The sequence below is a fragment of the Lissotriton helveticus genome, chromosome 9 (assembly GCF_964261635.1).
Source record: "Lissotriton helveticus chromosome 9, aLisHel1.1, whole genome shotgun sequence".
Classification (NCBI taxonomy): Eukaryota; Metazoa; Chordata; class Amphibia; order Caudata; family Salamandridae; genus Lissotriton; species Lissotriton helveticus.
This window is the reverse complement of record NC_136070.1, coordinates 528,975,955-529,003,148: the sequence shown is the minus strand read 5'-3', so window position 1 is coordinate 529,003,148 and position 27,194 is coordinate 528,975,955. Positions and strand designations below refer to the sequence as shown.

The window sequence follows — 27,194 nt, the reverse complement described above, 5'->3', positions numbered from 1 at the left end:
TTCCTGGCATTGTGGCGGGCGGTGCGATGTCAGGATTGCTGAATGCGCCTGCCACTGTGGCGGGCGCATCCTAATTGCAGGCACGGTACCCCTGCTCTTATGGCGGGCAGTCACTGTCTATGATGGGATGGCGGGCGGACTTTGTCATCCTAATGGGCCCCTAAGCATTTTTTTATTTTGTATCAAGCTTTCACAGAGTATTATTGAACAAAAAAAAAAAATTACTATTTACCTGAGGAAGTGCAAAATATCAGGCAAAATGCATTGAAAAATACCAAGCATTATCATTTGCTTGTGAAGTACTATTATTTAAAGCGAATGGTAATAAGAAGGGATACGTTTATTCACGATGAACTAGGGGAATTTATTTTCTTCATCGTGTAATTGTTTTAAACATTTCACAATCCTAAACTTCTCTATGTCATTGTCAATTATTTTAGATCTTGCTTCTAAAGTGTATCATATTAAAGTTTATTTAGTTGCAGTGTGGGACTGTTTGATTCCTTGAATTTGTACTGAGAAGTAATTCGGATGTTTTGCTACTAAATACTTTCTTTTGGTATTGCAGGTCATAGAAGAAGCAGTTAAGCAAGGAATCCACCCCTTAGGCAACACTTCAGGAATAGATCACTCCAACTGGGACTTTAGCAGTTCCTTCTTCTTTGTGGGATCAGTGGTAACAACTATAGGTGAGTATCTCTTTGGCAAGGAATTCTTTTTTCACTGTGCAAAACAACATTCTGTCTAGTTGATTTGACCTATCTTGGAGCAACAATAACTCTATCCAAATGAACAGTCATAAGTCAAACAATAAGAGTTGTGTTGAAAAACAACCAACCATTCTCGGTATTCTTTAGAATATTCTGTAAACTGAATGTTTCTGTTAACATTATCCCTTTTACTGGAAATATTCGACTCGGCCATGCATCAAGACAGCTAGAAGCACACACCAACCATCAAGGTTACACTACATTTCACCAAAAGAGGATTAAAAAATAAAATAAAGATGAGTGAAAAGCTGGAGTAGCTGAGAATGTTGAAATATTACTGGAAATCAAAGGTGTCCTTTATGTGGGATAGTAGAAAAATAGCACAGGGTGACCAGTCAGGAGACCACCTAATTTTCTTAATTGTGCATTTTCTGGATCTGTGCTCCTTGGCAAGGGCCGATTTTGATATCACAATCACATAGGTTAGACCCCGGGAAACAGAATTCATCAGTACAGCAGGCATCTACCAAGAGTAAGATTCATTTGGAGAGTTAAACATCATGGTCCAGTGGCAGTAGGAAGTGAAGAAGGCAACAGAGCACTGTGCAGAAGCAATGGAAGTGGAGCATGCAGTTATTGTGGAAAGATGGGTGTACTGGTGCAATAGTAGCATAACAAATGGCCACATTGTTCCAACACATCAAGTGAGATAGAAGCAGAGTGGGATTTGTCAAGATAGCATGTAGGCCCCTTATGTGGTGGGGTCCACACTAGTGGCTCTGAGTATAGGGTGTGGGACAAATAACATTGCTACAAACTATAATAATGAAAAAATGGTCATGTTGATGCCAACTGCTAATAAACTCTAGCCTTGTGCAGCTATAAAATATGAGGTATATACAGGCAACTATTTAAGGGGAATAACAGCCAGTAACTTGCAGACAGGGTAGGCGCCAATGTTGTTCCTTTAAAAGGCCTCCACAAAATGAATATTGAATAACATGTGATTCCAAAGAAATCAAGACAGAAAAGTAATGCACCATATTGGTTGTGAAACTGAAATTGTCAACATGACCATGTTGGTCATTAAGAGTTTGGTGGGGCAGGAACAACACTTTAAATGTGAAATGCTCCTGCCCTACCCAAATTAGGCTTTTCACACTCTGTCTGTCTGTGGTAGCTCTGGGTTTTTTCCGGCATAGTCTCCGCTGGTGTAAACATACAACCTCATGGCCCGTCTGCCACATGGCTGTCAGTCCAAAGTGACTGTCAAGGATGGGGCTACTGTCACTGGCACTTGGTGTTCCTTACCCTGAACCTTCATGCAAAGGCTGGAGGTCCTAGGGAGAGAAAATGCATATTGACCCCCACAATCAGGGAAAAAACTATTGGTACATCAGGGATATTTGGGATATTTCTTTCCTTGAAAACAAACAAACCTTTGATAAGCTAGTGAAAAAATATTGTCCTCACTTTGCAAATCTCAGTGTTCTAACTGGATTTACTGGTGCAGCAACTGGTGCTGGTCCATTGCCTCTACTGAAGGTACAGAAATCCACACCTTCTTGGTGTGATCTCTGAACATGGTAGGTGGTCCTCGGCCAGGAGAACGTAGGCTATAGGCCCACTGATCTGGTGTGCCACTAGCCAGGGTCTAATTACGTGAAAGTTTGATAAAATATTTTGGCAGGTAAAACTACATCAGATTGCATAGGAAATGGTCACTAAATATTTGGGTCAAAATCATCCAGAAAGACAGTAAATTCAATATTCAATCTGACATTAAACAGACAATACAAGACAAAGTTCTCAAAATAGTGGGTTCATGGTTTATGTGTACTTTGTAGCAGCATCACTATACTCTGAAATTGGTCAGCACTGATCAATGACTACATTTACATTGCTCTTCATAACCAAGAAGGATCTCTTTGTGCTGATTATATAAATGGGCAATCACTTAAACAAATCAAAATGTAATTTTTGTTTGTGAAGTAAACTTTTGACGAGGGTTCTCAGAATTCGATGGGTAAAGATTCTCAAAATGTGGACCTTTTCAAAGAAAGAGCTCCCAAATTCCGAAGTTAGTTTAGGAAAGGCTTTTTTAGCGAGTTTTTATTGTTGATATCTAGTGGTGTTCTGACTGGTACAGTTGCACCTTCTTTTATCTTGTTTTACAGTTAAAGAGGAGCAAATCCATTAATACATCTATACATGAGATAGGGAAACCAGAGTAAAATCTGTCTGCCATTAGGAGTCCTTGTAAGAATATCTTTGCTTAAATGACTTGGTCTAATATATGTTAAGCCCAGACTAGTTATGCGGCAGGATTTTGAACCCTCTGAAGCGAAACATTTTTGATGCTTGAAGTCAGAGTCAAAGAATTTAGAGCAGTTGAGGCATGAGATGACAGGTGCAGTGACCAGTAGTGTATGATACTTAGTGGCTAGAGATGGGCCAAATATCTGCTACAGGAATTAGAACATTTAAATGTAAGAGCACTGAACGTCCGCTTCACGGAGGACAATCCACCAGTTGCTACATTTCACTCTTCAAAAACTTCCTCTTATCTAGACTTTACGTTTGCAACACTAGCCATGTTAAACAAAAATACCAACTTTCAAAATAGGCGACAATGCTCAGAGCGATCACCTACCACAGGAAGTGCTGTTGAACGCGAGGCCGGCTGATATACTAGACGTTTGGAACCCGATTGCAATTGAAGAAATCTCCAATCTAAAGCATATAAGGTGCAATGCTAATAATATTGAAGCACTATCAGCCTTCGCTAAAAACGTATTCGAGAGAGAAAAATAAACTGTCGCCCCAACTGCAACAGCATGGGAACATTTTATCACGACCTTCAGTAGGAAATTTGCTACCAGGACTGGAACCAAACCAAGACAATCGGAAGACGAATTAACAAAAGTGAAATCCAGCCCAGAATCTAAGAGCCTAAAACGCACTATAAAACAAACCCTACGACAACTTTGAAAAAACACCAGGGAACTTGGAGTTGCAGTCGACTCTTCGACAAATGAAGGCATTACTAAAAAAGGAGAAGTGGAGGAAAATAAGACTAAAGAATGATGAAATGTGGGCCAAGCTACTGCATGATACCAAGTAACACAACAGTGCTAAGTTTTGGCAAACAATCCACAAGTTAGAGCTACCAAACCATCCAGGAATTAGTTCTAATATAACAGAGGTGGATTGGGTAGATTACTCTCTGCCCATTTTAACAGCAAAAGGCAAAAGGGAAGGGAATCAAACAAAGAAACGGGTATCGTCCAGCCGATAGCGAATCCCCTACCAAGGGAAAAGTGACACAAAACTGTGGAATCAAAGATTACTTGGCTAACAGCACCATTGAGATTCTATCAAAGTGTAGTGAATTTTATTATTTTTATTGATTACTGTGGGTGATAAAGACTAATAAATGAGCTCTCTCTTAGGATGGTAAAGATGAGAGCACAATGTGCTTTTTAAAATACCCCTCACACACTAAAAAAATCCAATAGTGTCATGCTTCATCATTGGGGTCTTCCCGTCCCTCTACGGGGCGGGGCGTGCTACGACCTGACCGACTACGCGGGAGCACTAGTATAGTGACAGGACTATGTGACTGTGCAAATGTGAGTGATGTCAGTGAAGTGTAGGGACCTAATCATGTGTGGAAATAAAAAGGTTAAAAATCCTCTGGCTAGTGGAAAAAAACAATTTATTCACTTCCCTAGCTGGGGACGTTAAGAAGGGGGTTTTGAGGTAGAGCGATTCGCTACAACCTGGTCTACATGTTTCGTAGGCAGTCCCCTACTGCCTACTCATGAGGACCTTCTAATGGTCCCTACTGGAACAAAGCTCAGTTGCTAAATGTAATCAGCCTGTCGTCCTAGAAACCAGCAGTAAAAATCCGCTGCTAGTTTCTGCTTCAGGGCATGAGCTGGCCCTATGTAAGCAAAAGGTATCAAAAATTATGACCTAATTATGGTCTCTGTTAAGTAAGGAGGAAAAAAAGGGAGAGAAACATACAGAATTAAACAATGATACTGTAGTCTGTTTGTGGATGCTCATTATTATTAGCGCCACAAGTCCCACGTTTTCGTTGCAATTGCCCATACCACAACTAATGTATGTTAAAATTTATGGACAGAGTGATGGTTCAATCCGCCATCCCCTAAGCGTTTTTTTGTAAACATTGTCACGCCCCTTGTAATTTAGGCTGTTTGTATGGCTAGAATGATAATGCAATCTGCCATCCCCTGTATGCTCGTTTTTTTGTTTTTCGACGAACATGGGGAAGCCCCTTGTAATTAGGGCTATATTCATCTTCAACATACACACACTCTCACGACTCAATACACACAACGGAATTCTGCAGGATAAAAATAGAGGAACCCGACTTGATCAATGTCAGTGATGATCTGGGAAACAATCTTACTAAAAAACCAAAGGGGCACACCCCAATCGCCAAGTAATGTTCAATACATACTGCTGTTGCGCAAATGATATGCCCCATGAGCTGGCACTTGGTAGGTATTCACCGCGGCGTCCTGAAAGAAAGAGACCGCGCCCTTAGCAAACTAGTCAGTATACACCCATTTCATGTGGCCCTCATCTCGATTAGCCAAGTGTTTAGCGACTTTTGGCAAAGTCAAATACTCACATTGACCGCTTTAGCATTAAGCCTTACTTCTACCACGAGGTACCGCTCCGAGGACTGATCGCGTCTGCGGCTCAGTGGTCTTATGAGCTCTGCTTCAGCGCCGGTGTCGCGTAAGGTGTAACCGGCAAACACTAGAACGCTCACCCAAAATGTCCGCCCTGAAATGGACCAAGCGTGTGCTAAAAACGGAAGTCTGTCTTCCGTGTTCATTAGGTAAACAATAATGTTCGACTATGGAGATATCTTTAGGGTTGCAATACATTGAGGACATGATAATCTTAACCTGGCTCATTGCATTAATACTAAGTTTGTTGAAGGAACGAACAGTATCTTACTATATTTTAGAAAACGATGTGTTCTGAAATGCAATGTAATGAAACCGGCTCCTGAATTCCTCAGGGATGCATTTCATGGCCGAGCTATTATATTACCCATATTTACTACAGATAGTTTAGAATACGATCAATATGGCAATATGTTGCAAAAAAACACATGTTATCTGAAATACAATGTTATAATAAAACGTCTCCTCAATTTCTCAGGGGTGACTCTCGTGGCTAGGCAATTATATTCAATACACTTTCGATCCCCTTGGGAGGCATACATGTCAGGGTATCTAGTCGGTTCCATTGATGGAATACCTCAAACAGCAAGGTTGGGACATGTAATCCCCAATGTTTAACAGGATGTGAGCAATGGGTTGTAGAAGGCTAGGATGGGTGTTTTCAGTGGGTCACTGACAGGACGCTGGGGATCTGCTGACTCTCAATGGCGTGTGGCGGTGCGTGGCTTATAGCTGACCCCACGGAATTTCGTCGTTCAACCCATGTTTATTTGACTGGACACGAAAAACCCATCTCTGTTCTTTCTCTAGTAGGTGTTTCTCGTTGTCAATCTGTTCGATGACCGTCCAAGTAATATCCTCAGGCTTGTGCCCACTTTCTAGGAAGTGGTTTGTTAGTTTCGTACTCGCCTTTTTACATTTGATAGTGCTCTTATGTTCGCCTATTCTCAACTTCACTGCCCTGCTTGTCATACCAATGTATTCGAGATGGCAGGGACAGGTGATGAGATAGACGACGTTCGAACTATTGCAGTTGCTAAAGGCTCTTTGTTCCCATGAGGTCCCGTTGTTAAAGGTTAATTTCTTGCTCTTTTTGGTCAGGCAGCATACCTTACATCCGCCGCACGGGTAGTGCCCTTGTACAAAGTTGGGATTGGTTTGGGTGTTGGCTTTACTGTCCTTGGGTCTGGTGTGTACTAGTATGTCTCTGACACTCTGTGCTCTTTTGTGTGAAAACATGGGTTTCGGAATGTCGAGACCTCCACTGTTTAGAATCTTCCAGTTCTTGTTGATGATCTTGCTTACTTGGTTGGAATTGGTGTTATATGTTGTAACACATATTGGTCTCTGCACTTCCACTGTTCTCACTTTTTCTTCCAGGAGGCTGTCTCTGCAGTTATTTCTCGCTCTTTTGTAAGCTTGGTCAATGATTCTCTGAGGGTAATTTCTCAGTTGTAACTTTTTCTTTAGGTCATTCGACTGTGCTTTGAAATTAGCGATTTCCGTACAGTTCCTACGGAGTCGCAGAAACTGACCGTAGGGTAGATTGTCCCTCAGATGCCTTGGGTGGAAGCTCTGATACAGCAAGAGACAGTTCTTAGAGGTGCTCTTGAAATGTGTCGTTGTCATCAGTCTTCCATTTTTGGGAAAGATGTTTAAATCCAAAAATACCAGATTAGTTTTGGTGGTGACACTGGTGAATTTGAGGAACTCGTCTTGGTAGTTGAGCCACGTGAGGAACTGCTGGGCGGTCTTATCATCTCCATCCCAGATGATCAGGATATCATCAATGTACCTCTTCCAGGTCAGGATCTTTTGTCGGAAAGGGTTGCTGGTACTTAGTATCTTTGTTTCCTCAAGATGGTGAACATAGAGACCAGCTATGCTTGGAGAAAATGTGCTTCCCATGCTGGTCCCATGTTTTTGGAGGTACAGGGTCCCATTGTGCGCAAAAAAGTTCTCCTTAAGTGCCAAGGAGCAGCACTCCATAACCACGTTCCGGGGGGTCTGATACTCCCAGTCGTCCGCAAATAGTACATCTTCGATTATTGCCAAGGTGTCGTTGTGTGGCAAACTGGTGTACAGACTTTCCACATCACAGCTGATTAAGAGCTGTGTTTCTGGGTCAAATGACACCTCCTCAAGTAGGTTTAACACATCTTTCGTGTCTCTCAGGTAAGTCGATGTCCTCTGTACCATTGGTCTTAAAAATGCGTCTGCAAACCTAGAGACTGGTTCGAGGACTGACCCAATCCCTGATACTATGGGTCTCCCTGGTGGGTTCTCGAGGTCCTTGTGAATCTTGGGTAGGATGTACAGGTAAGGGGTTCTAGGGTATTTTTGGCACAAGAACTCTCCTTCCTTGTTGGTGATCCAATTATGCGACAGTGCCTCCTCTACCATTGTTTTGATCTTAATTGTTATTTTCTCAGTTGGATCGGTCAGTAGGACTTCGTAGTTCCTTCTGTCTTGGAGCAGTCTGGAGCACTCCTTGAAAAGGGAGACACAGGACTGAAACCAAGGTCCACCTTCACTCCTATGAATCATACTCTCCCTATTGAACTCCTGACCTTCGAAAAGGCGGTCATGAAGGATCTTGAAGCACTGGACCCAGCACAGAAACGGGTTTTTCAAAACGTTTCTAAAGACGAACGACAGGCACTCCGCGAATTGAGCAGCAACAAACAGGTTGTCATAAAACCAGCAGACAAGGGGGGTGCAACTGTACTAATGAATAGGGAACAATATGACAAGGAGTGCTCCAGACTGCTCCAAGACAGAAGGAACTACGAAGTCCTACTGACCGATCCAACTGAGAAAATAACAATTAAGATCAAAACAATGGTAGAGGAGGCACTGTCGCATAATTGGATCACCAACAAGGAAGGAGAGTTCTTGTGCCAAAAATACCCTAGAACCCCTTACCTGTACATCCTACCCAAGATTCACAAGGACCTCGAGAACCCACCAGGGAGACCCATAGTATCAGGGATTGGGTCAGTCCTCGAACCAGTCTCTAGGTTTGCAGACGCATTTTTAAGACCAATGGTACAGAGGACATCGACTTACCTGAGAGACACGAAAGATGTGTTAAACCTACTTGAGGAGGTGTCATTTGACCCAGAAACACAGCTCTTAATCAGCTGTGATGTTGAAAGTCTGTACACCAGTTTGCCACACAACGACACCTTGGCAATAATCGAAGATGTACTATTTGCGGACGACTGGGAGTATCAGACCCCCCGGAACGTGGTTATGGAGTGCTGCTCCTTGGCACTTAAGGAGAACTTTTTTGCGCACAATGGGACCCTGTACCTCCAAAAACATGGGACCAGCATGGGAAGCACATTTGCTCCAAGCATAGCTGGTCTCTATGTTCACCATCTTGAGGAAACAAAGATACTAAGTACCAGCAACCCTTTCCGACAAAAGATCCTGACCTGGAAGAGGTACATTGATGATATCCTGATCATCTGGGATGGAGATGATAAGACCGCCCAGCAGTTCCTCACGTGGCTCAACTACCAAGACGAGTTCCTCAAATTCACCAGTGTCACCACCAAAACCAATCTGGTATTTTTGGATTTAAACATCTTTCCCAAAAATGGAAGACTGATGACAACGACACATTTCAAGAGCACCTCTAAGAACTGTCTCTTGCTGTATCAGAGCTTCCACCCAAGGCATCTGAGGGACAATCTACCCTACGGTCAGTTTCTGCGACTCCGTAGGAACTGTACGGAAATCGCTAATTTCAAAGCACAGTCGAATGACCTAAAGAAAAAGTTACAACTGAGAAATTACCCTCAGAGAATCATTGACCAAGCTTACAAAAGAGCGAGAAATAACTGCAGAGACAGCCTCCTGGAAGAAAAAGTGAGAACAGTGGAAGTGCAGAGACCAATATGTGTTACAACATATAACACCAATTCCAACCAAGTAAGCAAGATCATCAACAAGAACTGGGAGATTCTAAACAGTGGAGGTCTCGACATTCCGAAACCCATGTTTTCACACAAAAGAGCACAGAGTGTCAGAGACATACTAGTACACACCAGACCCAAGGACAGTAAAGCCAACACCCAAACCAATCCCAACTTTGTACAAGGGCACTACCCGTGCGGCGGATGTAAGGTATGCTGCCTGACCAAAAAGAGCAAGAAATTAACCTTTAACAACGGGACCTCATGGGAACAAAGAGCCTTTAGCAACTGCAATAGTTCGAACGTCGTCTATCTCATCACCTGTCCCTGCCATCTCGAATACATTGGTATGACAGGCAGGGCAGTGAAGTTGAGAATAGGCGAACATAAGAGCACTATCAAATGTAAAAAGGCGAGTACGAAACTAACAAACCACTTCCTAGAAAGTGGGCACAAGCCTGAGGATATTACTTGGACGGTCATCGAACAGATTGACAACGAGAAACACCTACTAGAGAAAGAACAGAGATGGGTCTTTCGTGTCCAGTCAAATAAACATGGGTTGAACGACGAAATTCCGTGGGGTCAGCTATAAGCCACCCACCGCCACACGCCATTGAGAGTCAGCAGATCCCCAGCGTCCTGTCAGTGACCCACTGAAAACACCCATCCTAGCCTTCTACAACCCATTGCTCACATCCTGTTAAACATTGGGGATTACATGTCCCAACCTTGCTGTTTGAGGTATTCCATCAATGGAACCGACTAGATACCCTGACATGTATGCCTCCCAAGGGGATCGAAAGTGTATTGAATATAATTGCCTAGCCACGAGAGTCACCCCTGAGAAATTGAGGAGACTTTTTATTATAACATTGTATTTCAGATAACATGTGTTTTTTTGCAACATATTGCCATATTGATCGTATTCTAAACTATCTGTAGTAAATATGGGTAATATAATAGCTCGGCCATGAAATGCATCCCTGAGGAATTCAGGAGCCGGTTTCATTACATTGCATTTCAGAACACATCGTTTTCTAAAATATAGTAAGATACTGTTCGTTCCTTCAACAAACTTAGTATTAATGCAATGAGCCAGGTTAAGATTATCATGTCCTCAATGTATTGCAACCCTAAAGATATCTCCATAGTCGAACATTATTGTTTACCTAATGAACACGGAAGACAGACTTCCGTTTTTAGCACACGCTTGGTCCATTTCAGGGCGGCCATTTTGGGTGAGCGTTCTAGTGTTTGCCGGTTACACCTTACGCGACACCGGCGCTGAAGCAGAGCTCATAAGACCACTGAGCCGCAGACGCGATCAGTCCTCGGAGCGGTACCTCGTGGTAGAAGTAAGGCTTAATGCTAAAGCGGTCAATGTGAGTATTTGACTTTGCCAAAAGTCGCTAAACACTTGGCTAATCGAGATGAGGGCCACATGAAATGGGTGTATACTGACTAGTTTGCTAAGGGCGCGGTCTCTTTCTTTCAGGACGCCGCGGTGAATACCTACCAAGTGCCAGCTCATGGGGCATATCATTTGCGCAACAGCAGTATGTATTGAACATTACTTGGCGATTGGGGTGTGCCCCTTTGGTTTTTTAGTAAGATTGTTTCCCAGATCATCACTGACATTGATCAAGTCGGGTTCCTCTATTTTTATCCTGCAGAATTCCGTTGTGTGTATTGAGTCGTGAGAGTGTGTGTATGTTGAAGATGAATATAGCCCTAATTACAAGGGGCTTCCCCATGTTCGTTGAAAAACAAAAAAACGAGCATACAGGGGATGGCAGATTGCATTATCATTCTAGCCATACAAACAGCCTAAATTACAAGGGGCGTGACAATGTTTACAAAAAAACGCTTAGGGGATGGCGGATTGAACCATCACTCTGTCCATAAATTTTAACATACATTAGTTGTGGTATGGGCAATTGCAACGAAAACGTGGGACTTGTGGCGCTAATAATAATGAGCATCCACAAACAGACTACAGTATCATTGTTTAATTCTGTATGTTTCTCTCCCTTTTTTTCCTCCTTACTTTACAGAGACCATAATTAGGTCATAATTTTTGATACCTTTTGCTTACATAAGGCCAGCTCATGCCCTGAAGCAGAAACTAGCAGCGGATTTTTACTGCTGGTTTCTAGGACGACAGGCTGATTACATTTAGCATCTGAGCTTTGTTCCAGTAGGGACCATTAGAAGGTCCTGATGAGTAGGCAGTAGGGGACTGCCTACGAAACATGTAGACCAGGTTGTAGCGAATCGCTCTACCTCAAAACCCCCTTCTTAACGTCCCCAGCTAGGGAAGTGAATAAATTGTTTTTTTCCACTAGCCAGAGGATTTTTAACCTTTTTATTTCCACACATGATTAGGTCCCTACACTTCACTGACATCACTCACATTTGCACAGTCACATAGTCCTGTCACTATACTAGTGCTCCCGCGTAGTCGGTCAGGTCGTAGCACGCCCCGTAGAGGGACGGGAAGACCCCAATGATGAAGCATGACACTATTGGATTTTTTTAGTGTGTGAGGGGTATTTTAAAAGCACATTGTGCTCTCATCTTTACCATCCTAAGAGAGAGCTCATTTATTAGTCTTTATCACCCACAGTAATCAATAAAAATAATAAAATTCACTACACTTTGATAGAATCTCTTTGTTTATACATATCTGATTGGAGGGTGATTCTGTCAACACCTCTTCACTTCCTCAACTGTTTTGGAATTACTGGCAGCGTGCAGCTGCGGAAGTTAACAGAAAGGATTCATCTTCTCCACACCATTTTTTTGATTCTGCATCCGACGGCATATCGACAGGGAGGATAGAGGTTCCCCCGTTTTTCTCTGACCTAAAAATGGCCGACCTTGGCCTGGCATTCACTGAAGACGAGTTCTCCAATCTAATGGCCTCTCTAGGCACTTTCGAAGGACTGAACTCTGGATGCCCCTCTTTAAAAAATAGTGACTGGGATGAGCTGGAGGAGTTGAGGAGAACTCAAATAAAAACAGCCATCCATGGACTACTAATGTCCGAATATTTGAAGGTCAACACGGCCCCAGCGGGCCTAGTGGTTCGGAATGAACCATTTATATTCCTCGAGGACAAGACTTTTAAAATCGATTGGTCTCAAATCTCATGGAGATGCACCCGAGATTGGATCGTTTTGATCATAAAAACAGCAAGCAGACTAGCTAGCGATCTAAAGGTGGAGATACAGGCTGTAGAAGTGCGCCTGAAGAGCTATGAATCCCCAGCCAACCTGAAGAAGTACCTTGATGAACTAAACCAAACATTGAACAATTTTGAAATAAATCTCAAGGATAGTAAATATGAGAAACTCCAGAAAGACACAAGCAGATGGAGCAAAGAAAATATATATCCCTATATCAAAGACAATTACAAACCATCAAGTGATAATCTTTCCAATGATGGTTCATCTGATGCTGGATCTAACAGCTCCAATTCTAGCGGCAACAAAAGCCCCAGATATCAGGGCAATCGAAGGAACTTCCGACGACCCAATCACCGTGGCATGCGAGGATGGAATGGCTATCCCCAACCCCCAATGATGTACCCTCCACAACAATTTGGCCCACCGCCCTTCCAACACCCGAATGCCCCTTATCCACCATGGGGATTTCAGCAAGATTATGGCTATTTCGACAACTCGGCTCCTTTTTTAGGGACACGCCGAGGACAGAACAAGGGAAGGAACCGGAGAGGCAATTCGGTACACTGGAGCAACGAAGAGGAAGGAACACCGAGAGTATCAACGAGGAGCATGACAGGGGCATCCAAGAACCAGAAGTAAGCCTAGTTGTAAATCTCACGGGCAATGAACTATCGGAATCACAGAAAAAAGTACTAGAGAAAGGCCTAGGATATGTTCCAACTGTCAATATGGATAAATTCCATCTCTGCAAGGAAATCCAGGAATTTATAAGAAGACTGAAACTGCAGGTCTTCTTTAAGGATAAGACAGACAATCAAGAAAAGGGAGACACAGGACTGAAACCAAGGTCCACCTTCACTCCTATGAATCATACTCTCCCTATTGAACTCCTGACCTTCGAAAAGGCGGTCATGAAGGATCTTGAAGCACTGGACCCAGCACAGAAACGGGTTTTTCAAAACGTTTCTAAAGACGAACGACAGGCACTCCACGAATTGAGCAGCAACAAACAGGTTGTCATAAAACCAGCAGACAAGGGGGGTGCAACTGTACTAATGAATAGGGAACAATATGACAAGGAGTGCTCCAGACTGCTCCAAGACAGAAGGAACTACGAAGTCCTACTGACCGATCCAACTGAGAAAATAACAATTAAGATCAAAACAATGGTAGAGGAGGCACTGTCGCATAATTGGATCACCAACAAGGAAGGAGAGTTCTTGTGCCAAAAATACCCTAGAACCCCTTACCTGTACATCCTACCCAAGATTCACAAGGACCTCGAGAACCCACCAGGGAGACCCATAGTATCAGGGATTGGGTCAGTCCTCGAACCAGTCTCTAGGTTTGCAGACGCATTTTTAAGACCAATGGTACAGAGGACATCGACTTACCTGAGAGACACGAAAGATGTGTTAAACCTACTTGAGGAGGTGTCATTTGACCCAGAAACACAGCTCTTAATCAGCTGTGATGTGGAAAGTCTGTACACCAGTTTGCCACACAACGACACCTTGGCAATAATCGAAGATGTACTATTTGCGGACGACTGGGAGTATCAGACCCCCCGGAACGTGGTTATGGAGTGCTGCTCCTTGGCACTTAAGGAGAACTTTTTTGCGCACAATGGGACCCTGTACCTCCAAAAACATGGGACCAGCATGGGAAGCACATTTGCTCCAAGCATAGCTGGTCTCTATGTTCACCATCTTGAGGAAACAAAGATACTAAGTACCAGCAACCCTTTCCGACAAAAGATCCTGACCTGGAAGAGGTACATTGATGATATCCTGATCATCTGGGATGGAGATGATAAGACCGCCCAGCAGTTCCTCACGTGGCTCAACTACCAAGACGAGTTCCTCAAATTCACCAGTGTCACCACCAAAACTAATCTGGTATTTTTGGATTTAAACATCTTTCCCAAAAATGGAAGACTGATGACAACGACACATTTCAAGAGCACCTCTAAGAACTGTCTCTTGCTGTATCAGAGCTTCCACCCAAGGCATCTGAGGGACAATCTACCCTACGGTCAGTTTCTGCGACTCCGTAGGAACTGTACGGAAATCGCTAATTTCAAAGCACAGTCGAATGACCTAAAGAAAAAGTTACAACTGAGAAATTACCCTCAGAGAATCATTGACCAAGCTTACAAAAGAGCGAGAAATAACTGCAGAGACAGCCTCCTGGAAGAAAAAGTGAGAACAGTGGAAGTGCAGAGACCAATATGTGTTACAACATATAACACCAATTCCAACCAAGTAAGCAAGATCATCAACAAGAACTGGAAGATTCTAAACAGTGGAGGTCTCGACATTCCGAAACCCATGTTTTCACACAAAAGAGCACAGAGTGTCAGAGACATACTAGTACACACCAGACCCAAGGACAGTAAAGCCAACACCCAAACCAATCCCAACTTTGTACAAGGGCACTACCCGTGCGGCGGATGTAAGGTATGCTGCCTGACCAAAAAGAGCAAGAAATTAACCTTTAACAACGGGACCTCATGGGAACAAAGAGCCTTTAGCAACTGCAATAGTTCGAACGTCGTCTATCTCATCACCTGTCCCTGCCATCTCGAATACATTGGTATGACAAGCAGGGCAGTGAAGTTGAGAATAGGCGAACATAAGAGCACTATCAAATGTAAAAAGGCGAGTACGAAACTAACAAACCACTTCCTAGAAAGTGGGCACAAGCCTGAGGATATTACTTGGACGGTCATCGAACAGATTGACAACGAGAAACACCTACTAGAGAAAGAACAGAGATGGGTTTTTCGTGTCCAGTCAAATAAACATGGGTTGAACGACGAAATTCCGTGGGGTCAGCTATAAGCCACCCACCGCCACACGCCATTGAGAGTCAGCAGATCCCCAGCGTCCTGTCAGTGACCCACTGAAAACACCCATCCTAGCCTTCTACAACCCATTGCTCACATCCTGTTAAACATTGGGGATTACATGTCCCAACCTTGCTGTTTGAGGTATTCCATCAATGGAACCGACTAGATACCCTGACATGTATGCCTCCCAAGGGGATCGAAAGTGTATTGAATATAATTGCCTAGCCACGAGAGTCACCCCTGAGAAATTGAGGAGACGTTTTATTATAACATTGTATTTCAGATAACATGTGTTTTTTTGCAACATATTGCCATATTGATCGTATTCTAAACTATCTGTAGTAAATATGGGTAATATAATAGCTCGGCCATGAAATGCATCCCTGAGGAATTCAGGAGCCGGTTTCATTACATTGCATTTCAGAACACATCGTTTTCTAAAATATAGTAAGATACTGTTCGTTCCTTCAACAAACTTAGTATTAATGCAATGAGCCAGGTTAAGATTATCATGTCCTCAATGTATTGCAACCCTAAAGATATCTCCATAGTCGAACATTATTGTTTACCTAATGAACACGGAAGACAGACTTCCGTTTTTAGCACACGCTTGGTCCATTTCAGGGCGGCCATTTTGGGTGAGCGTTCTAGTGTTTGCCGGTTACACCTTACGCGACACCAGCGCTGAAGCAGAGCTCATAAGACCACTGAGCCGCAGACGCGATCAGTCCTCGGAGCGGTACCTCGTGGTAGAAGTAAGGCTTAATGCTAAAGCGGTCAATGTGAGTATTTGACTTTGCCAAAAGTCGCTAAACACTTGGCTAATCGAGATGAGGGCCACATGAAATGGGTGTATACTGACTAGTTTGCTAAGGGCGCGGTCTCTTTCTTTCAGGACGCCGCGGTGAATACCTACCAAGTGCCAGCTCATGGGGCATATCATTTGCGCAACAGCAGTATGTATTGAACATTACTTGGCGATTGGGGTGTGCCCCTTTGGTTTTTTAGTAAGATTGTTTCCCAGATCATCACTGACATTGATCAAGTCGGGTTCCTCTATTTTTATCCTGCAGAATTCCGTTGTGTGTATTGAGTCGTGGGAGTGTGTGTATGTTGAAGATGAATATAGCCCTAATTACAAGGGGCTTCCCCATGTTCGTCGAAAAACAAAAAAACGAGCATACAGGGGATGGCAGATTGCATTATCATTCTAGCCATACAAACAGCCTAAATTACAAGGGGCGTGACAATGTTTACAAAAAAACGCTTAGGGGATGGCGGATTGAACCATCACTCTGTCCATAAATTTTAACATACATTAGTTGTGGTATGGGCAATTGCAACGAAAACGTGGGACTTGTGGCGCTAATAATAATGAGCATCCACAAACAGACTACAGTATCATTGTTTAATTCTGTATGTTTCTCTCCCTTTTTTTCCTCCTTACTTTACAGAGACCATAATTAGGTCATAATTTTTGATACCTTTTGCTTACATAGGGCCAGCTCATGCCCTGAAGCAGAAACTAGCAGCGGATTTTTACTGCTGGTTTCTAGGACGACAGGCTGATTACATTTAGCAACTGAGCTTTGTTCCAGTAGGGACCATTAGAAGGTCCTGATGAGTAGGCAGTAGGGGACTGCCTACGAAACATGTAGACCAGGTTGTAGCGAATCGCTCTACCTCAAAACCCCCTTCTTAACGTCCCCAGCTAGGGAAGTGAATAAATTGTTTTTTTCCACTAGCCAGAGGATTTTTAACCTTTTTATTTCCACACATGATTAGGTCCCTACACTTCACTGACATCACTCACATTTGCACAGTCACATAGTCCTGTCACTATACTAGTGCTCCCGCGTAGTCGGTCAGGTCGTAGCACGCCCCGCCCCGTAGAGGGACGGGAAGACCCCAATGATGAAGCATGACACTATTGGATTTTTTTAGTGTGTGAGGGGTATTTTAAAAAGCACATTGTGCTCTCATCTTTACCATCCTAAGAGAGAGCTCATTTATTAGTCTTTATCACCCACAGTAATCAATAAAAATAATAAAATTCACTACACTTTGATAGAATCTCTTTGTTTATACATATCTGATTGGAGGGTGATTCTGTCAACACCTCTTCACTTCCTCAACTGTTTTGGAATAACAGCACCATTGCCCATAAGCAGCCGGGGATCCTCTTGGCTGCTGATTTAGACTCGATAGACCTCATTGAAGAGGAAGGATATGCTCCCACGGAAAAACAGATAAAAGCTCGGACAGCCAGGGGTAGAGCTATGGGAGCCCCCGGCCCAAATGGGATCCCTCAGATGTTGTACAAATACGATGCCGACTTTTGGAGCAAGGCTCTAGTACCAGTCTTCAAGGTCTCAAAATCCACAGTCAACATCCCGGAATCTTGGAAAGGATCAATTATTAATCCAATTTTTAAACAAGGCAATAGAAATGATCCAAACAACTACCGACTGATCACCCTTATTGGCGTAGACGCCAAATACTATGCAGGAACAATCTTGGATGAGTTAACCTTCTGGGCCTCAGATAATTCCATTATTCCCATTAATCAAACCGGATTTTGCAGTGGCCAAGGAACAACGACCAACATCTTGGCTCTTACATTGTTAATGGATGCAGCAAAGGAATTAAAAATGCCTCTCTTCCTTTGTTTTATTGACTATACACCCGCCTTCAACCATGTCGACTGTGCCAAACTTTGGGGAAAACTGGAAAGCTGGGGTATACCAAACACACTCTTGGATCGGCTAAAACAGCTGCACACAGATACATGGATCAGGATCAAATTAGGCGCAGGGACACATATCTCAAAACGAATCAAGACCTCGAAAGGCCTCAAGCAGAAGTGTGTCCTTGCCCCACTTCTTTTTAATCTCTTTTTAGCTGATCTGCCAGGGGAGTTGGACAGCTGTGTATCCCATGCACCAAAATTGGGAAACAAGCTACTGTCTAGTTTGCTATATGCGGATGACCTGGTTTTAATCAGTCGGACACCAATTGGCCTTCAGCATCTTTTAAATATGACAAGCAGTTTCTCTCACCGGTACGCCCTCAAAATAAATCTCAAGAAAACCAAAATTATGGCGGTCAACTATTACAAAAAGAAGAAGAATAGCTGGTTCCTAGATGGTCAACGTCTGGATCAAGTACAGAGTTATAAAAATCTGGGAATATTAATGGATAATAAAAGCATATTCAAACTTCAGCTAGAGTCCATGCGGAGAAAGGGAACTACAACGTATTTAGCACTGAAGTCACTGGAGAGACGGCTCTCCAACCTCACACTTGATCCCTTTGTAGAGGTCCTGAGGGCCAAACTGTTGCCGACACTGACATACGGGAGTGAGACTCTTAAAGGTAAAAACGCAGCAATTCTAGACATCATAATAGCCAATTCCTATAGAGCAATTTTCCATCTTCTAAAATATGTCTCTCAGGCTCAAATACAGCTTGAATTCTGGGTCCAAAGACAAACGGTAGAAAGAAGGAGTGCTTATGTTAAAAGTTGGCATAAAATCCGAAGTGCTGAGACTGGATCTATAAATTCCCACCTCTGGAACGCCTTACTTCATTAAGAAAAATACTCAGCCAGGGACTACTTGTTTGACTCTATTGAGTTATTTGGCCTGTCTGAACTCTGGGCCGTTCCATCAGATCATCGTTCATTCAAAAAAGCAGTGAAAAAAAACCAACATCCATGTTATCTTTTTTTAGAAGACAAAGCGATTCTTTCTAAAAAGGCACACGGCTGGATAGGGCTCAGCGACTATGTAAGGCCCAAACCCCAAGCCTGCTTGAGTGCAGGAATCAAGATAAGAACGAAGGAAAACTTCCTAAGGCTGCGTTTGGGGGTAATTGCGATTATACCCCATCTTCCACCATGGGAAAGGAAAGGAGGTACTCCGACTTGTCGTCTATGCGAAAGCGGAAAGGAAGACATTAGTCAAGTAATTAGTAACTGTCCCAACATAAAGTATATAAGATGCACCTTGTTACGTCCCTTTTTCAGGTATTACGGCATCCGGTCCTGTAGGCAGGCAGTGAAGCTTTGCTTCAACCCCGTTGACATCCAGCCTAACTGTCGGCCAACAAAATTCTTTGCGACAGTAACAAAGAGAATTAAAAACCTGTTGTTAATAGAAATATGTTAAAGACAAGGGTACAAGGGCTTCTGGAGGGAGCTCCCCCCCAAAAAATGGAAAACGAATAATAATACTTTATAGTTGTACTAGTGCTTTTTACTTATTGCTCAAAGGTTAAGAAAATTCTTCTCATATGTAAAATTAACTTCATATCTTACTTTAGTGCACTCACACTTTTTATTACCAAGCTTCTAACATGATCAATGGACTTGGTCAAGCTGTGTCATGCGGCTTGGGAATTAATGGTAGTCCTTGTCAGATCTGCAGTACCTGAAATACAAGAACTTATGATTACTGCTTTTAAAACAGCTAATTGCACAAATTGGGAATATTTTATTTAAGATCCTTTTTAATATTGTCTTTAAATGTAATAATTTGTGTACAATGGGAATTTTTATTTTTATGTATTTGTAAAAATGTTTAATTAATCAATCAAAATAAACATTATCTTATCTAGTGGCTAGAGTAGGAAAAACATTTTATGAAAGCAGCTTACCAAGAGTATTTGCATCTAAAAATCTGAATCACAGTACAATGTGAAATTTTAGTGTACACACATACAAAACTATGTCCTTGGATCTCCAAGGATTTAAACAAGATAAGAGTGGGTCTTCATCAGGGTGCAAAACAAAGCACACTTGAATTATACTACAGATCTTGTGACAGGATAATTCCTCCTGCAAAGTAAAATGGTGTTTTAAATGAGGAAGAGAGTACATTAAACAAAGCAGAGGAATAGTTCTTCATGTTGTCTATCATTTCATCCCAATAAAATTATAGCTTTCTGTTTTTTTGTAGAAACTGATAAATCTGCTTGACCTTCAAACATAGACTTCCTCCATATATTTTCTTGCTTCGTTTTCTGAACTAATCAAAGTAGCACTCCCTGATCAAAACCTGAAGATAACTCCAAGGTTAAGGTGGATGGCACCTCAAATATTAAAAACAATGGGGCTCATTTAGAATTCACCCTGGGGGAGTGAGGATGTTGGGGGGAGTGCTGCTATAAATTGGTGGAACTCTGGCCACACTGAACTCGCAGATCCTAGCCCTATTGAAATATGGAGGAAATACTGGGTTTCTGTCAGGAAAATCTGATCTCTCTCTGCTGTCTGAAACTCCTGAACCTCTGGACAATCTGCCACAGGACCACAGAGTCATAGTGGCATTCATCCAGATCTATTTAGGGCAGGGTGACCACCAATGAGTGTCCCCACCTGGTAAGGTCAAACTTTCAAAGAGCAGAGCATGTGGAACATCCAAACATAAATCAACCAATAACAACCTAAAAATGATGTCAATTTGTAAAGGAAACTGTTAGACCTTGCTCTTTTTCCTCCTATTTTATTCTGACCTGTTTTTGTTGGCTTGAGGACTCTGGGCACTTTACCACTGCTAACCAGTGCTAAAGTGAATATGCTGTCTGTCTAAATTGTATTGATGATTGGTTTATCCATGATTGACATATTTTATTTACTAGTAAGTCCCTAGTAAAGTGCGCCAGAGGTACCCAGGGCCTGTAAATCAAATGCCTGCAGCACTGGTGTGCCACCCACATGAGTAGCCTTGCAAACATGCCTCATACGTGACACTCCAGTATCTGTGTGTGCAGTTTCTAACTACTGTTTCAACCTGGTAAGTGCACCCACTTGCCAGGCCCAAACCCTCCATTTACTACATGTAAGTCACTCCTAACATAGGCCCAAGGCAGCCCCATAGACAGGGTGCGTGGTATTTAAGAGGTATGACATGTACTGGTGTGTTTTACATGTTCTAATAGTGAAATACTGCTAATTTCGTTTTTCGCTATTGAAAAGCCTATCTCTCCCATAGGGTAACATGGGGATTGCCTTGTAATATCTTTAAAGTGTAATTTCACATTGGGAGCAGATAAAAATTTGGAGTTAGGGATCTCTGAACACACAATCTAAAAATACATCTTTTGGTGAAGTTGGTTTTAAACTGCATGGTTGAAAGTACCACTTTTAGAAAGTGGGCATTTTCTTGTTGAACTATTCGGTGCATCTGCTTGTCTGTAGAATCCACGTCTAGGTTGACTGACTGTTGGGCTCTTGTGCATTCCCTCTAGACAATCACACAAACGGAGCTGAGGTGTGCCCTGCATATCCTGATGGGCCATCAGCAGAATGATAGGCCTTCCTGAGCTAAAGTGGTGCGAGGAGTTGATACTGACATCTGAAAAGGGCTGTGCCTGTCCTCACACAAAGCTGTCTCTACCCCCATGTAGTGTGTCTGGAGCCAGGTCAGGGAAAGGCAGGGTCCTTTGCATTACAAAGACTTTCCTTTTAAGTTTGCCTATTTCAAAGGCAGAAAGGGGTATAAGTATTGGACCTTTCACACCGCAACATCGTAACACGTCTGGACTGAGTACATTCTGCCAGGAAGAGGAACTGGATGCTGAGGAGAGACTGCCACTCTGCCTGTTGCTTTGTTGTTCTGGCCTACTGCTTGCTGCTTCTGTCCTTGGAGTGAAAGGACTGGACTTTGCTTTCTACATCATGCTTCCAATGTTCTCCAAGGGCTTGTGTGTGCTTGCCTCCTGTTAAGAAGTCTCAGGGCCATTACATTGAAGACTTCACCTGCATCTTGCTAACAGCATTTGGGCTTCTCAGCCCTGTTTGCCAAGTGGTGCCAAATCTAGTTCCTGGGCCCCTGGAATCGTGAGGTTGGTGCTGCAGCCCAAGGAAAGCAACCCCAATGCCGTCAGTGACACGGATGGCTGCACCGCAGTTGAAGCCACCGCTTGTGAAGAGCACAACGCACCTCCCCTACTTACATCCCACCCCTGGTGTTGCCAAATACAGCAACTTATCAACTACGTCATCGATGCTGCTGCCTGCACGGGAGCTGATGGCACCGTTCATGAAGAGCATGATGCACCACCCTGACTTACACCGCAGCCCTGACACCTGTCGATGCCAGAGCTTCACCCACGACACGACACTGCGGAGTCAATAACCGACGTGTGTGACCTCCCGAACTCATCGACACTGCACCCTCGTAAGGAACTCAGGCATCGCAGCCAATGCTTCATCACCTCCCCTACAACAGTAAGGAATTGACCCATCACCTCCCCTGCATAGCAATAAGAAACCAATGCCTCATCTCCCCTGTGGCAGTAAGGAATGGACCCTGCACCAGCTCCTGCAGCGCCTCATCTACCCGGCACTGTGCAACATCTTTGTTTTCATTGTTTTCTAAGGATCTGTAACTAGGGTCTGTGTGGCTTGGCAGCTGGCCCATGCTTTGTTGCCGTATGCGATAAACTGTTGGATTAGCACTTGTCACAACATCGAGATAGCCCCATTTATAGCTATTTTTTATTTTAAAAGCTGTACTTGATTGAATCTGTCAAAAGTGATCTCTTGATTTGTGAATGTTGGATTTTTGTCGTTTTGGTCTTGTTTTATCCAGATAAATATTGACTATTTTGCTAAATTGGTGTGGACTCCTCTTGTAGTGTTGTCACTATGGTACTGTGTGTGTATATACAAATACTTTACACACTTCCACTGAGATTAGCCTGCCTGCTCGTGCCAAGCTACCAAGGGGGTGAGCAGAAGTTATCTTAGCTGTGTGACTCCCTTACCCTGACTAGAGTGAGGGTCCCTACTCGGACAGGGTGAATACCATTGCCAACTAGATACCCTATTCCTAAAAGAATTTTTTAATTTAATGTATTTTATTTTTTAACTTCCTTAAGTATGTGATTTTGTGGTTTATATAAAAAAAATATTTATTTTGTATTCTTATTGTGGGTTGAACACTTTACTGGGCTAATGGATGGGGTTTGCTTTGTGAAAGAAGGCAATACATTATATCTAATTAAAACATTAAATATTTAATATTTTAAAATTGTAAACAATTTTTTGGATTTCAAAAATAATGTTTAGTACAACAGATGTTTTATGTTTTATGTGAGGGATGTTGCTTGTTTCAAAAATATGTTATTTAACAGTTTGAATAGTTTTGTTTTAAGCATTTATGATATATTTGTAAATTTTTAACATATTTTAATTTAAAAAAACTTAAAGAATGATTTTTATTATACGTTTTTATTTGCATTTTTCAATACTTTTAAATGTGTATTTCTATAACTTGGGTGTATTGAATATGTCCCCTGCAATGTATGCTCTTTCCCCAATGTTTCCTTCCTTTCCTGTGTCTGAGAGCTAATACTAGACATGCAGCAACTAATTGTCTATTTACTCTGTCAACACTTCCAGGCACTCTCCAACCACTATCATGGCTACTGCAAACTGTTCTGTTTCAATGGAAGGCACAGTGGTCTATTGAAACCTGTTGACCCATTATTAGCAGGGACTGCGCTGCTCTGTTCCCTACTCTGCTTTCTGCTGTTGGAGCAGCAGCATGTTATGTCCCAAAGAGGCAGGACTCTAGGCTTCACCGTCATCCACAGCATCTTCCTTGGGAAAATTCTCCTTTTTCTCTTTCTTCTCCTTCTCACTGTCCTGTAAATTGCTCTCCCCTTCAATTTGCCTGGAATGTAATGATGGAGCAGAAACAACAGGTGGGGTGGTGGTGCCAGTAAACCCCTTCCATGCTTTGGACGTGCGGGAGCCGTCTGACGCACAAGTGCTACTGTGCATCGGATGGCTCCTGCACGTCCGATGCCATTGCCCATGAAATCCTTCTGGTGCTGGCACCAGAGGGATTTTGTTTACACCCCTGAAGCCTCGGGAGCTGGGGAAGGTCTCACTTGTGTGGGTGGGGAAGAGCCTGTGACTGGGAAGAGCCCAAAACATAGGGAATAAGGGTATAGCACCCAGAATTCTAACCGCTAAATTTTTTTAAATATGTTTTTAGCCAATTCTGCATTGGACACCCACACAAGTGAGGTTTCATTTTACTCGGGAGACTCAGGAGAACTCTGTGGGGTTGTACATTTGTGCCGGCATGGTGATTCCTCACAAAAATATGAGATAAATGTGTTTTTTTCAGCTAAATTTGAGGTTTGCATGGCATTCTGGGAAGGAAAACTTTGGGGGATCCATGCAAGACATAGCTCAGTGGACTACCCCAGGGGTCTAGTTTTCAGAAATGTTTGGGTTTGGTACTTTTCGAAAATGGCCACCGAGCCCGTGGCCAAAACCCCTGGTCCCCCCCCAAACCAGGTACTTTTGTTAAAGGTAGTTTTGAAGTCTCCACAGTACGACTTGGGCCATTTCCTGTTGCAGCCACTATGCCTACCCACACAAGTGAGGTACCATTTTTATCGGGAGACCTGGGGAAACACTGGATGGGAGAAAATTTGTGGATCCACGCAGATTCCAGAACATTCCCACACAGAAATTTGAGACAAAACTGATTTTATTTTTTATAGCGAAATTTAAAGTTTGCAGGGGATTCTGGGTAGGAGAATGTTGGGAAACCCACGCAAGCCAAAGCTCGCTGGACTTCCCCGGGTGTCTAGTTTCCAGAAATGTGTGGGTTTGATAGGTTTCCCTAGATAGCCGCCGAGTCCGGGCCAAAAACTCATGGGACCCCCCTTGGAAAACCAGGTTGGTTTGTGGTAGGTCATTTTGATGTCTCCTCAATACGTTTGGGGCCCTTGCCTGTAGCGGGTACTGGACCCACTCACGCGAGTGAGGTATAATTTTTATCGGGAGACCTGGAGGAACGCTGGGTGGTAGGAAATTTATAGATCCACGTAGATTTCAGAATTTTCCCAGGCAGAAATTTGAGAAAAAAGTGATTTTTGTCAGTTAAATTTGAGGTTTGCAGGGGATTCTGGGTAGGAAAACGTTGGGGGACCCACGCAAGCCATACCTTGCTACACACCCCGGGTGTCTAGTTTTCATAAATGTGTGGGTTTGGTAGTTTCTCAAGACGGCCGCCGAGCCCGGTGCCAAGAACCCAGGTGACCCCCTTGCAAAACCAGGTTGTTTTGTGATAGGTGATTTTGATGTCTCCTCAATATCCTTTGGGCCCTTGCCTGTCGCTGGTACTTTACCCGCCCACACGAGTGAGGTATCATTTTTATCGAGAGACCTTGGGGAATGCTGGGAGGTAGGAAATTTGTGGATCCACGTAGATTCCAGAACTTCCCCAGACAGAAATTTGAGAAAAAAGTGTTTTTTTTCAGCTAAATATGAGGTTTGTAGGGGATTCTGGGTAGGAAAGCGCTGGGGGACCCACGCAAGCCATACCTCGCTGGACTCCCTGGCATGTCTAGTTTTCAGAAATGAGTGGGTTTGGTAGGTTTCCCTAGATGGCTGCGGACTCTGGAACCAATAACGCAGATGCCCCCTTGTAGTGTAGTTCCTATTATCCCAATAGGCTCTGCGCATTGGAATAATACCTTCAATAGTATAGGCCTAGACCAGACGTTAACTAGGTCTACTACTGTCGATATTAGACTTAAAGTTTTGGGTTTGCCAGCTAGCTCAGAGTTCACTAGAAACTTTCTCGAATGTTCAAGGAGGAATTAACTTCCCTGATTAGACAAGAAGGGATTTAGTTTCTGACAACCATAGAACATGACAACTTTGCTCTCCCCTAATCAAGAGTGTATCTCGAGAGTCGTGTGAACAAAAGGCAATTTATTTTACTCAGTCAGTACGTGCATTCTTAGTCTCATCAGAATGTAGAGAAAAGGAAGAGACGGGCGTGTTCAATAAAAGATGTTATTTATTGATCAGTCTCTTTTCTCATACAAGAGAAATGGATCGATATTATTGCAATACTTATAGTTAAGTAAAGTGCATACATTAGAAGCAGAAGTATAAAATAATACTGTAAAAACATTGATATGGTTTCTAAGCCATATGAAGGTTTAAAATGAATAAAATATATTACATACACATATACATTTGACTAAACGTACTCAACTGGTGTTTCTAAATACGCCTACCCCGTGTACCTGACCTAAGTCTAATAAGTGGGCGGGAATAGAAAGTTACAGTTTAAGTTAAGTTTGTTTTTGCCAAGTGACTGACTAAAGAATTCTCTGTGAGGGGTTATTCAGTTCTGTACCTGGAAGTTAGGACGAATGAGGGATGGTATCTCTCGTCTCTGGTCTCGATATTCCAGGCTGCCTGCGAGGGCTACCCGGAAACGCCGGTGCTGGATTTTCTCGGCAGGAGAAAGCAGCTTCTCTCAGCGCGTCAGGAAGGCGGGGCTGCGCCAGCGGGGTCTGCTCTGCTCTGGGCTTCGGCAAGTATGGCTGCTCCGTCTCGTCACCACCGCGTGTGTTTGCATAGGGCAATATCGGTAATATTTATACCTTTAAGGTGCCGAGATTGACGTAAGGATGGACATAGATACGTCAATAAAGATGTCATACGACCAGGTCGTTAGCACATTCTTTTGCTGAAGTTCTCGGTGAAATCAAAACAATGGCCGCAGGGTTTTTCCCAGGTTGTCATAGGTTTGATTTGTTATGAGAACTCCGTATGCCTTATCAGGGGCTGGAGGAATATCGCTTGTCTAATTAGATCGCAAGCGTTATGACCTAATCAGATAACACGTTCCTGTGCCGCAGTGTGGCTTAGTCAGATAACGGTATCTGCATCATGGGGGTTTGCTGCCTCATGGGCTGACTGCTAGTTAACTTGTTGGTTTGTTAACCAGAATAGGGTCAGGAATAGG

At 43.1% G+C, this 27,194-nt stretch overlaps 1 protein-coding gene across 1 annotated transcript in view; it reads left to right on the top strand.

Annotated features, from left to right (window-relative positions):
- The window catches only part of LOC144782819 (potassium channel, subfamily K, member 16-like), a 234,284-nt gene that overhangs the window by 70,294 nt on the left and 136,796 nt on the right, over positions 1–27,194 (top strand). Inside the window, exon 2 of the mRNA XM_078662097.1 lies at positions 569–689. Within this exon, the coding sequence (XP_078518223.1) occupies positions 569–689 (121 nt within the window). The remainder of the gene's footprint in view (positions 1–568; positions 690–27,194) is intronic.